The 15,132-nt window shown below is 44.7% G+C and overlaps 1 protein-coding gene across 10 annotated transcripts in view; it reads right to left on the minus strand.

Moving 5' to 3' along the window:
* The window catches only part of LOC110524556 (E3 ubiquitin-protein ligase LNX), a 109,553-nt gene that overhangs the window by 50,575 nt on the left and 43,846 nt on the right, over nt 1-15,132 (minus strand). For 5 of the 10 annotated variants that reach the window (XM_090235987.1, XM_021604331.3, XM_090235989.1 and 2 more), the window contains 2 exons: nt 12,100-12,353; nt 10,474-10,629 (listed from right to left, as the gene is read on the minus strand). In XM_090235987.1, the coding sequence (XP_090092113.1) occupies nt 10,474-10,629; nt 12,100-12,353 (410 nt within the window). Of the gene's footprint in view, nt 1-10,473; nt 10,630-12,093; nt 12,354-15,132 lie in introns of all 10 variants that reach the window. The other 5 variants (XM_021604330.3, XM_021604329.3, XM_036978392.2 and 2 more) reach the window with 1 other exon arrangement.

Raw genomic sequence — 15,132 nt, forward strand, 5'->3', positions numbered from 1 at the left:
GACGTCAGACTGAACAAACACAACCCCCACTGACGTCATATTGAACTGAGCACAGCCCCCACTGACGTCATACTGAACTGAGCACAGCCCCCACTGACATCATACTGAACTATTCACAATCCCCACTGTTGTTATACTGAACTATACACAACCCCCACAGACATCATACTGAACTAAACACAACCCCCACTGACATCATACTGAACTAAACACAACCCCCAGTGACGACATACTAAACTAAACACAACCCCACTGACTTCATACTGAACTAAACATAACCCCCACTGACATTATACTGGACTAAACACAACCTCCACTGACGACATACTGAACTAATCACAACCCCCACTGACATCATACTGAACTAAAAACAACCGCCACTGACATCATACTGAACTAAACAGAACCCCTGCTGACGTCATACTGAACTAAACACAACCCCTGCTGACATCATACTGAACAAAACACAACACCACTGACTTCATACTGAACTAAACAAAAACCCCACTGATGTCATACTGAACTAAACACAACCCCAACTGATGTCATAGTGAACTTAACACAACCCCCACTGACATCATTCTGAGCTGAACACAACACCCGCTAACATCATACTGAACTAAATACAACCATCACTAACATCATACTGAACTAAATACAACCATCACTAACATCATACTGAACTAAATACAACCCACACTGACATCATACTGAACTAATCATAACACCGACTGACATCACACTGACCTAAACACAACCCCACTGACATCATACTGAACTGAGCACAACCCCACTGACTTCATACTGAACAATACACAACCCCCACTGATTTAATACTGAACTAAACACAACCCTCACTGATTTAATTTTGAACTAAACACAACCCCACTGACATCATACTGAACTAAACACAACCCCACTGATTTAATACTGAACTAAACACAACCCCCACTGATTTAATACTGAACTAAACACAACCCCCACTGATTTAATACTGAACTAAACACAACCCCCACTGATTTAATACTGAACTAAACACAACCCTCACTGATTTAATTTTGAACTAAACACAACCCCGCTGACGTCTTACTGAACTAAACACAACCCCACTGATTTAATACTGAACTAAACACAACCCCACTGATTTAATACTGAACTAAACACAACCCCCACTGACATTTCTCTCAACAAAAAACAAGCCCCACTGACGTCAGACTGAACAAACACAACCCCCACTGACGTCATATTGAACTGAGCACAGCCCCCACTGACGTCATACTGAACTGAGCACAGCCCCCACTGACATCATACTGAACTATTCACAATCCCCACTGTTGTTATACTGAACTATACACAACCCCCACAGACATCATACTGAACTAAACACAACCCCCACTGACATCATACTGAACTAAACACAACCCCCAGTGACGACATACTAAACTAAACACAACCCCACTGACTTCATACTGAACTAAACATAACCCCCACTGACATTATACTGGACTAAACACAACCTCCACTGACGACATACTGAACTAATCACAACCCCCACTGACATCATACTGAACTAAAAACAACCGCCACTGACATCATACTGAACTAAACAGAACCCCTGCTGACGTCATACTGAACTAAACACAACCCCTGCTGACATCATACTGAACAAAACACAACACCACTGACTTCATACTGAACTAAACAAAAACCCCACTGATGTCATACTGAACTAAACACAACCCCAACTGATGTCATAGTGAACTTAACACAACCCCCACTGACATCATTCTGAGCTGAACACAACACCCGCTAACATCATACTGAACTAAATACAACCATCACTAACATCATACTGAACTAAATACAACCATCACTAACATCATACTGAACTAAATACAACCCACACTGACATCATACTGAACTAATCATAACACCGACTGACATCACACTGACCTAAACACAACCCCACTGACATCATACTGAACTGAGCACAACCCCACTGACTTCATACTGAACAATACACAACCCTCACTGATTTAATTCTGAACTAAACACAACCCCGCTGACGTCTTACTGAACTAAACACAACCCTCACTGATTTAATACTGAACTAAACACAACCCCCACTGACATTTCTCTCAACAAAAAACAATCCCCACTGACGTCAGACTGAACAAACACAACCCCCACTGACATCATACTGAACTATTCACAACCCCACTGACATCATACTTAACTAATCACAATCCCCACTGTTGTCATACTGAACTATACACAACCCCCACAGACATCATAAGAAACTAAACACAACCCCCACTGACGTCATACTGAACTGAACACACCCCCACTGACGTCATACTGAACTAAACACAACACCAACGGACAATATACTTAACTGAGCACAGCCCCCACTGACGTCATACTGAACTGAGCACAGCCCCCACTGACATCATACTGAACTATTCACAACCCCACTGACATCATACTTAACTAATCACAATCCCCACTGTTGTCATACTGAACTATACACAACCCCCACAGACATCATACTAAACTAAACACAACCCCCACTGACGTCATACTGAACTGAACACACCCCCACTGACTTTATACTGAAATAAAAACACAACACCAACGGACTATATACTGAACTGAACACACCCCCACTGACTTCATACTGAACTAAACACCACCCCTACTGACTTCAAAATGAAACTAAACACAACCCCTGCTGACTATGTACTGAACTGAACACAACCCCCACTGACGTCATACTGAACTAAACACAACCCCCACTGACTTCATGCTGAACTAAACAGAACCCTCACTGACTTCATGCTGAACTTAACACAACCCCCACTTACATCATACTGAACAAAACACAACCCTCACTGACTTCAAACTGAACTAAACACAACCCCCACTGACTTCATACTGAACTAAACACAACCCCCGCTGACTTCATGCTGAACTAAACACCACCCCCACTGACATCATACTGAACTAAACACATCCCCACTGACATCATACTGAACTAAACACAACCCTTGCTGACGTCATCCTGAACTAAACACAACACCAACGGACAATATACTTAACTGAGCACAGCCCCCACTGACGTCATACTGAACTGAGCACAGCCCCCACTGACATCATACTGAACTATTCACAACCCCACTGACATCATACTTAACTAATCACAATCCCCACTGTTGTCATACTGAACTATACACAACCCCCACAGACATCATACTAAACTAAACACAACCCCCACTGACGTCATACTGAACTAAACACAACCCCCACTGACATCATCCTGAACTAAACACAACCCCCACTGACGTCATAGTGAAAAAAACACAAACCCCACTGACAACATAGTGAACTAAACACATCCCTCACTGACATCAAACTGAACTAAACACACCCCCACTGACTTCATACTGAACCTAACACAACCCTCACTGACTTCATACTGAACCTAACACAACCCCCACTGACGTCTTACTGAACTAAACACAACCCTCACTGATTTAATACTGAACTAAACACAACCCCCACTGACATTTCTCTCAACAAAAAACAATCCCCACTGACGTCATACTGAACAAACACAACCCCCACTGACATCATACTGAACTATTCACAACCCCCACTGACATCATATTGAACTATTCACAACCCCACTGACATCATACTTAACTAATCACAATCCCCACTGTTGTCATACTGAACTATACACAACCCCCACAGACATCATAAGAAACTAAACACAACCCCCACTGACGTCATACTGAACTGAACACACCCCCACTGACGTCATACTGAACTAAACACAACACCAACGGACAATATACTTAACTGAGCACAGCCCCACTGACTTCATACTGAACTAAACACCATCCCTACTGACTTCAAAATGAAACTAAACACAACCCCTGCTGACTATGTACTGAACTGAACACAACCCCCACTGACGTCATACTGAACTAAACACAACCCCTACTGACTTCATGCTGAACTAAACAGAACCCTCACTGACTTCATGCTGAAATAAAAACACAACACCAACGGACTATATACTGAACTGAACACACCCCCACTGACTTCATACTGAACTAAACACCACCCCTACTGACTTCAAAATGAAACTAAACACAACCCCTGCTGACTATGTACTGAACTGAACACAACCCCCACTGACGTCATACTGAACTAAACACAACCCCCACTGACTTCATGCTGAACTAAACAGAACCCTCACTGACTTCATGCTGAACTTAACACAACCCCCACTGACATCATACTGAACAAAACACAACCCTCACTGACTTCAAACTGAACTAAACACAACCCCCACTGACTTCATACTGAACTAAACACAACCCCCGCTGACTTCATGCTGAACTAAACACCACCCCCACTGACATCATACTGAACTAAACACATCCCCACTGACATCATACTGAACTAAACACAACCCTTGCTGACGTCATCCTGAACTAAACACAACACCAACGGACAATATATTTAACTGAGCACAGCCCCCACTGACGTCATACTGAACTGAGCACAGCCCCCACTGACATCATGCTGAACTATTCACAACCCCACTGACATCATACTTAACTAATCACAATCCCCACTGTTGTCATACTGAACTATACACAACCCCCACAGACATCATACTAAACTAAACACAACCCCCACTGACGTCATACTGAACTAAACACAACCCCCACTGACATCATCCTGAACTAAATACAACCCCCACTGACGTCATAGTGAAAAAAACACAAACCCCACTGACAACATAGTGAACTAAACACATCCCTCACTGACATCAAACTGAACTAAACACACCCCCACTGACTTCATACTGAACCTAACACAACCCCCACTGACTTCATACTGAACCTAACACAACCCCCACTGACGTCTTACTGAACTAAACACAACCCTCACTGATTTAATACTGAACTAAACACAACCCCCACTGACATTTCTCTCAACAAAAAACAATCCCCACTGACGTCATACTGAACAAACACAACCCCCACTGACATCATACTGAACTATTCACAACCCCCACTGACATCATATTGAACTATTCACAACCCCACTGTCATCATACTTAACTAATCACAATCCCCACTGTTGTCATACTGAACTATACACAACCCCCACAGACATCATAAGAAACTAAACACAACCCCCACTGACGTCATACTGAACTGAACACACCCCCACTGACGTCATACTGAACTAAACACAACACCAACGGACAATATACTTAACTGAGCACAGCCCCCACTGACGCCATACTGAACTGAGCACAGCCCCCACTGACATCATACTGAACTATTCACAACCCCACTGACATCATACTTAACTAATCACAATCCCCACTGTTGTCATACTGAACTATACACAACCCCCACAGACATCATACTAAACTAAACACAACCCCCACTGACGTCATACTGAACTGAACACACCCCCACTGACTTTATACTGAAATAAAAACACAACACCAACGGACTATATACTGAACTGAACACACCCCCACTGACTTCATACTGAACTAAACACCATCCCTACTGACTTCAAAATGAAACTAAACACAACCCCTGCTGACTATGTACTGAACTGAACACAACCCCTACTGACTTCATGCTGAACTAAACAGAACCCTCACTGACTTCATGCTGAACTTAACACAACCCCCACTGACATCATACTGAACAAAACACAACCCTCACTGACTTCAAACTGAACTAAACACAACCCCCACTGACTTCATACTGAACTAAACACAACCCCCGCTGACTTCATGCTGAACTAAACACCACCCCCACTGACATCATACTGAACTAAACACATCCCCACTGACATCATACTGAACTAAACACAACCCTTGCTGACGTCATCCTGAACTAAACACAACCCCCACTGACGTCATACTGAACTAAACACAACCCCCACTGACATCATCCTGAACTAAACACAACCCCCACTGACGTCATAGTGAAAAAAACACAAACCCCACTGACAACATAGTGAACTAAACACATCCCTCACTGACATCAAACTGAACTAAACACACCCCCACTGACTTCATACTGAACATAACACAACCCCCACTGACTTCATACTGAACCTAACACAACCCCCACTGACGTCTTACTGAACTAAACACAACCCTCACTGATTTAATACTGGACTAAACACAACCCCCACTGACATTTCTCTCAACAAAAAACAATCCCCACTGACGTCATACTGAACAAACACAACCCCCACTGACATCATACGTTCTCTAATTCTCTCCTTCTCTCTTTCTCTCTCTCGGAGGACCTGAGCCCTAGGACCATGCCCCAGGACTACCTGACATGATGACTCCTTGCTGTCCCCAGTCCACCTGGCTGTGCTGCTGCTCCAGTTTCAACTGTTCTGCCTTATTATTATTCGACCATGCTGATCATTTATGAACATTTGAACATCTTGGCCATGTTCTGTTATAATCTCCACCCGGCACAGCCAGAAGAGGACTGGCCATCCCACATATGCTCTCTCTAATTCTCTCTTTCTTTCTCTCTCTCGGAGGACCTGAGCCCTAGGACCATGCCCCAGGAATACCTGACATGATGACTCCTTGCTGTCCCCAGTCCACCTGACTGTGCTGCTGCTCCAGTTTCAACTATTCTGCCTTATTATTATTATTCGACCATGCTGGTCATTTATGAACATTTGAACATCTTGACCATGTTTTGTTATAATCTCCACCCGGCACAGCCAGAAGAGGACTGGCCACCCCACATAGCCTGGTTCCTCTCTAGGTTTCTTCCTAGGTTTTGGCCTTTCTAGGGAGTTTTTCCTAGCCACCGTGCTTCTTCACCTGCATTGCTTGCTGTTTGGGGTTTTAGGCTGGGTTTCTGTACAGCACTTTGAGATATCAGCTGATGTACGAAGGGCTATATAAAATAAATTTGATTTGATTTGATACTGAACTATTCACAACCCCCACTGACATCATATTGAACTATTCACAACCCCACTGACATCATACTTAACTAATCACAATCCCCACTGTTGTCATACTGAACTATACACAACCCCCACAGACATCATAAGAAACTAAACACAACCCCCACTGACGTCATACTGAACTGAACACACCCCCACTGACGTCATACTGAACTAAACACAACACCAACGGACAATATACTTAACTGAGCACAGCCCCCACTGACGTCATACTGAACTGAGCACAGCCCCCACTGACATCATACTGAACTATTCACAGCCCCCACTGACATCATACTGAACTATTCACAACCCCACTGACTTCATGCTGAACTAAACAGAACCCTCACTGACTTCATGCTGAACTTAACACAACCCCCACTGACATCATACTGAACAAAACACAACCCTCACTGACTTCAAACTGAACTAAACACAACCCCCACTGACTTCATACTGAACTAAACACAACCCCCGCTGACTTCATGCTGAACTAAACACCACCCCCACTGACATCATACTGAACTAAACACATCCCCACTGACATCATACTGAACTAAACACAACCCTTGCTGACGTCATCCTGAACTAAACACAACCCCCACTAACGTCATACTGAACTAAACACAACCCCCACTGACATCATCCTGAACTAAACACAACCCCCACTGACGTCATAGTGAAAAAAACACAAACCCCACTGACAACATAGTGAACTAAACACATCCCTCACTGACATCAAACTGAACTAAACACACCCCCACTGACTTCATACTGAACCTAACACAACCCCCACTGACTTCATACTGAACTAAACACAACCCCCAGTGATGTCAAACTGAACAATACACAACCCCCCACTGACTTCATACTTGACTAAGCACAACCCCCACTGACTTCATACTTGACTAAGCACAACCCCCACTGACTTCACACTGAACTAAACACAACCCCTGCTGACGTCATACTGAACTAAACACAACCCCTGCAGACGTCATACTGAACTAAACACAACCCTCACTAACTTCACACTGATCTAAACACAGCCCCCACGGAAGTCTTACTGAACCTAACACAACCCCACTGACTTCATACTGAACTAAACACCACCCCCACTGACTTCATACTGAACTAAACACCACCCCCACTGACTTCATACTGAACTAAACACCACCCCCACTAACTTCACACTGATCTAAACACAGCCCCCACTGACTTCATACTGAACTAAACACAACCCCCACTAACTTCACACTGATCTAAACAAAGCCCCCACTGACTTCATACTGAACTAAACACAGCCCCAACTGACTTCATACTGAACTAAACACAACCCCCACTGACTTCATACTGAACTGAGAACAACCCCCAATGATGTCATAGTGAAAAAAAACACAAACCCCACTGACAACATAGTGAACTAAACACATCCATCACTGACATCAAACTGAACTAAACACAATTCTCACTGACATCATACTGAACTGACCACAACACCCACTGATGTCATACTGAGCTAAACACAACTCCCACTGGCATCATACCGAACAATACACAACCTACAACATACTTGACTAAGCACAACCCCCATTGACTTCATACTTGACTAAGCACAACCCCCACTGACTTCATACTTGACTAAGCACAACCCCCACTGACTTCATACTTGACCAAGCACAACCCCACTGAAGTCATACTGAACTAAACTCAACCCCCACTGATTATTTACTGAACTCAACACGACCCCCACTGACATCATACTGAACTATACACAACCCCAACTGACTATGTACTGAACTGAACACAACCCCCACTGACATCATACTGAACAAAACACAACCCTCACTGACTTCAAACTGAATTAAACACAACCCCCACTGACGTCATACTGAACTAAACACAACCCCCGCTGACTTCATGCTGAACTAAACACCACCCCCACTGACATCATACTGAACTAAACACATCCCCACTGACGTCATACTGAACTAAACACAACCCCCACTGACGTCATACTGAACTAACCACATCCCCACTGACTTCATACTGAACTAAACACATCCCCACTGACATCATACTGAACTATACACATCCCCACTGACTTCATACTGAACTAAACACATCCCCACTGACATCATACTGAACTAAACACATCCCCACTGACTTCATACTGAACAATACACAACCCCCACTGATTTCATACTTGACTAAGCACAACCCCCACTGACTTCATACTGAACTAAACACATCCCCACTGACATCATACTGAACTAAACACATCCCAACTGACTTCATACTGAACTAAACACAACCCCCACTGACTTCATACTGAACTGAACACAACCCCCACTGACGTCATACTGAACTAAACACAACCCCCACTGACTTCATGCTGAACTAAACACAACCCCCACTGACTTCATGCTGAACTTAACACAACCCCCACTGACATCATACTTGACTAAGCACAACCCCCATTGACTTCATACTTGACTAAGCACAACCCCCACTGACTTCATACTTGACTAAGCACAACCCCCACGAAATTCATACTTGACCAAGCACAACCCCGCTGAAGTCATACTGAACTAAACTCAACCCCCACTGATTATTTACTGAACTCAACACAACCCCCACTGACATCATACTGAACTATACACAACCCCAACTGACTATGTACTGAACTGAACACAACCCCCACTGACGTCATACTGAACTAAACACAACCCCCACTGACTTCATGCTGAACTAAACAGAACCCTCACTGACTTCATGCTGAACTTAACACAACCCCCACTGACATCATACTGAACAAAACACAACCCTCACTGACTTCAAACTGAACTAAACACAACCCCCACTGACTTCATACTGAACTAAACACAACCCCCGCTGACTTCATGCTGAACTAAACACCACCCCCACTGACATCATACTGAACTAAACACATCCCCACTGACATCATACTGAACTAAACACAACCCTTGCTGACGTCATCCTGAACTAAACACAACCCCCACTGACGTCATACTGAACTAAACACAACCCCCACTGACATCATACTGAACTAAACACATCCCCACTGACTTCATACTGAACTAAACACATCCCCACTGACATCATACTGAACTAAACACATCCCCACTGACTTCATACTGAACTAAACACAACCCCCACTGACTTCATACTGAACTAAACACATCCCCACTGACTTCATACTGAACTAAACACATCCCCACTGACGTCATCCTGAACTAAACACATCCCCACTGACTTCATACTGAACTAAACACAACCCCACTGACTTCATACTGAACTAAACACATCCCCACTGACATCATACTGAACTAAACACAAACCCTACTGATAAAACACAGCATACAGAAATGTCATATGGTTCAGAAAAATTAACCATACAATCATTCACTCAAACAAACACACGCATACCTTCCTGCGGCACACTGGCGTTCCTCGCATTGTCTCGTTCCTCTGCGGTCTCATTCGACACGGATGTGCCACTCTTGGTCCTCCGCAGGACACTGAATGCACGGTTCAACCGCCTGAAGGAGCGGCTCCTGACCGAGGTGCGGTCATAGTTTCGGACTGAGGGCACAGAGAGACAGGGGCACACTTTATAGAGCAGCTCTGTTGTGATTGAACATGCCTGGACAAGTCTCTGAGCCTGCCTCATCACAGCCAATCAGATGCCTGAGATATCTCGTTCTCTCTGCCTCTAAAAAAGCCATAACAACAGCTTGAACACATCTGTTTTAGAGAATCCAATCAAAATCCTTCATGAATTCCCCAAACAGTCATTTGTTTGTCATTATGTCAAAGCTGATGAACAGGATGGAGGGGGCCTATAAACTCTGCAGGGGTGATGAGCTTCCTAGACTGCAGCAGTCATGTTTCATGTAATCAACAGATAAAACTTGGTGCAGTATAAATACAGCAGTCTGACCCTACTATAGTCTACTGAGATTCTGACAGGGAGTGTGGCTCTACCAGAGCGGAGCAGGCTGCAGTGGAGTGTGAGCCCCAGCCTGGCTCCCCTGAAAGCGGGGCAGTGATTCTCTGCAACTCCCCTTGTTCTGCGGGCCTAGAGAGATGCAAAGGCCTCCTGAAAGCCACATTATTCTTTTAAAGCATCCAGCTCTTCTGGAGATGACAGCTTGTTCAGCAGCAGTGGCTCTGCATGGCGGTGGGTGCTCTGCTCAGCGGCCCGGGCCAAAAGTGCTGTTGCAGCGTTATTTGGTGTCCCCACCGGCAGCTCGTTCACATTTAGAAGGGGATGTGAGTGAGTACAACAGTTGTGAGTGGCTCCAGGGTTCACAGGTGGGATTAGTGGAGGGTGAGGGCCTGCCTGTCTGTCTGTCTGTCTGTCTGTCTGTCTCTGTCTCTGTCTCTGTGATAAAATATTAGTGGAGGGTGAGGGCCTATCACGTAATTCAGTATTAATGGAACTGGGCTGTGTGAAATTCTCATTCCACCCACTCTCACTTCCTCTCTTTACATTCTTTCTCTCTCTCTCTCTCTCTCTCTCTCTCTCTCTCTCTCTCTCTCTCTGTCTGTCTGTCTGTCTGTCTGTCTGTCTGTCTGTCTGTCTGTCTGTCTGTCTGTCTGTCTGTCTGTCTGTCTGTCTGTCTGTCTGTCTGTCTGTCTGTCTCTGTCTCTGTGATAAAATATTAGTGAAGAAGCAATGCTAATTTAAGAATAGGATTTCTGTCAAAAGTCTTGAAGTAGTACAGATACTGTGTTTCAGTGAGCATGGGCTCTGGGATGTTTACCTGTGTGTGGGTATGATGTAAAATGTATGTTTGAATAGTGTTTACTGGTGGTATCTATGTGAGTGAGGGACTATGAAACTATGACTAGAAAGCCTCTGCTGGCTCCCTGCTTTATATTGCTTTTCAATCAGTCACACTGACAAACAGTTCGATACGCACAAGCACGCACACATTTACGCACACACGCACAGACATACACACACACACACTGCTTTATAGATCAGAGAAAGGTTACTTGGTGCAGAACTACACAATCACAAACACATCCGTACGTACGCACACTCACAATCACTCTTTTTGGTACTGCTGCGGGCTGCCAGGCTGGTGGTGCTGCCTGATTGGCTGTTGTCCTCCATACTGGGGTCAAAGGCGGGGTTGACGAGGCCGGGATCGTCTGATAGGAGGGCAACAGCAGCAGAGGTGGGGCCATCGCCGGGCAGGGTGGCAACGGTGAGTTCTGACGTGCTGTCAGTACAGTCACCCTCCTGGGAACGCCGCTTCCTGTCTGCAGACAGGCCATAGTGAGACGCACCTTTACACCTGCAAATGCACACAGGGAGAGAAGGACGATCAGTCAGGGGGACGCACCATAGGCCCAGCTGGATGAGGTGATGCATCAACAACAACATCCAAGCAAGAAAATATGGGCTACTAGGACAGTGAGGTGTTTGGAACCTGTGATGGATAGAACCATTATTCTGCTCTCAGTGACTCATCACCAATTACCATGTGTCATGAATTATGATGTGCTGAACACACAACAGCCACTGAATCACGGAGCAGAATGGAGATAGCCATCGGTCAACAATGGCTGACAACATGTCAACACTGTCTGAATCCTCCTGTACCCTCGGTGGATCAGTAGTGACAACTGTTAACAACACAGTCCAGTTAGAGACAATATGGACAGGGATTAAACCAGAGGGATAAAGGTTAAAGGTCACCACCATCTCAGGAGCAGTAGTTAAAGTGTTGTGACCTCCAACCCATCACCCTCTGGCTGTGTCCATCTCCTCACTTCCACTTCCTGATCCAAGCTGCCCTGATGCGACATCTATCTGACCTCACGACTGAGGTCATCATCTTGATAAGTGATTCCTCCTCAGGCAACAACATCACACACCCAATACGCAACCTGCTAGTGTATAATTGCATATTGTCTTTCATACGTCCCTGATCATTGTATTTGTATTTAATGGCTGTTCATCTGTAATAAAAAGTGGTTTGATAATGTCATACTGAGCCTCTGAGTCTCTGCTTCTTGTCATCCTTCCTGGCTTCTTTATTTGATTCATTCGGTGTATAATGACATGCATTATGCTGATCTGTGAGTCGCTGTGGATAAGACCAGCTAACAGATTGAATAATGATGTGAGCAAACAAACGTATAGAACAGGTAACAGAAGAGACATCAGGGATACAAAACACCACGCAGGTCTTTAAGTCATATTCTCCCTCATGAAACTAATCGCATTCTCAAACTATTCTTCTTTCCCGTACCTACACTCGACATGCAACACAAACAGAACACTCGAAAGGCACAAACACACAAACACCCACGTGCACATGCACATACACAGGAACGCACACACACACGCACGCACGCACGCAAACACACACACACACACACACACACACACACACACACACAAATCCCTACAATTGAAATCTTCACAAACTGATAATGTTGGGAATGTGTTTGCATATAGACAGCAAATAACTGTCTCTGTGTCTTTCTCTCCCATAGTAAAGGTTTTTGGTTGAAGCTCCAAGAACGGAATCTGAAATAACATTGTCCTGTCTCTGCATCTCTGTGGAGCCATAAGAACAAACTTTTACTTTGTTTTTATGGGCTGGATCAGACCCAGTTAGAGCTTCTACTCACACACAGACATGCACAGCAAACTGGATCCATTTCTATATACATCCTCATTACAGCAGCAGGTATTATTACTGCATATGGAGGACAGGATGCAATTAAGGCAAAATGGAGGACATTAAGCAATAGCTAAAATGGTGGCAGTCAGCCTCATGCTCCATTTGGGAGGATACAAATAGAGGAAATAGCATTAAATGGCGCTGAGTAATGGAAGCTCAGAAACAGGCTGTGTGTGTCTAAGGGAGAGAGGCCATTGGCTCTCTGGGGGCTCCAGCGTTTTGTCTCAATCAGAGGTCTGTCTGAGCAGGTCATGCTCTGTGTCCATACATCACAGACAGAGACATTTAATCCTGAACTGGCCTCTATATCTTACTTTTCCAGCCATTGGGCTTGACTCTCGCCAGTCAGCTCTAACACTAGGCTGACAGACACACAGAGAGTTTGGGGAGCAGTCCATTCAGTTTGGGTGTGGTGACTGGCATTCAAAGAAGAGGATGAAGTTTCAGACAGTGGAGCCAAGCAGAGGCCCATTGATCATGATTTGTGGCCCAGTCAGAGCTCTGCTATGCAGGGATACTTGTGGTTACTAACTCCCCCTCCTCCACCTGTGTTCCACCAGGCTGTCAGATGGAGGGAGGCGTGTCTGTGTGTGTGTGTCCAAGCATGCGTGTGTGTGTCTCTCTCTCTCTGCTGGAAACTCACCTTAATTCAGAGTTACTATATTGAATCGCATCAAGCCTGTCGAGTCAGCAATATACCACTTAAGCAAGGGAAGTGTTTGGATAGAAGAACACTATTTCAGTCAACAACATTGAGCCCTATACCAGTAGAGAGGAGCAGCAGCCTTTCACAACATCCATCACAACATCTACACCAGTAGAGAGGAGCAGCAGCCTTTCACATGTCACTCAACATCCATTAGTGTAATTAAAGCTACATGCACATCAGACACAAAATACTGCTGTTACACCAGCATGTTCCGTGCACACGCGAATGCGCACACACACACACACAAACAACACAAACACAAACACATACAGACACTGCGATACACCTACAGATGGCAAAGCCTGTAGTACAGTACATTGGGCCAAGCTGACAGTAAGCAACTAAATCCTTAGACAACATTTCCTTCATATTATTTCAACTTCGGCAGTGGAAAACCACAGTAAACACAACTGTTCATAGAGGGATGAAGAAGTTCCATTCAGGTATGTAAATCTCAGAGGCCACCCAACCAGCAATTTCCTTCTAATCCTGGTGCCATATTTGAATAACCATTAATAAAAACATACATACCATTTGTTCAGGTCTGTCAAAGGCTACTTCTTATGTCTACCGGTGTCCTTGTCTCCCCGTCTCTTTATCTGTCTGTCTCCCCGTCTGTCTCCTGGTCCGTCTCCCTGTCTGTCTCCCATCTGTTTGTCTGTCCATCTCCCC

Source organism: Oncorhynchus mykiss, chromosome 5 (genome assembly GCF_057628025.1).
Source record: "Oncorhynchus mykiss isolate SJ-2025 chromosome 5, ASM5762802v1, whole genome shotgun sequence".
NCBI lineage: Eukaryota > Metazoa > Chordata > Actinopteri > Salmoniformes > Salmonidae > Oncorhynchus > Oncorhynchus mykiss.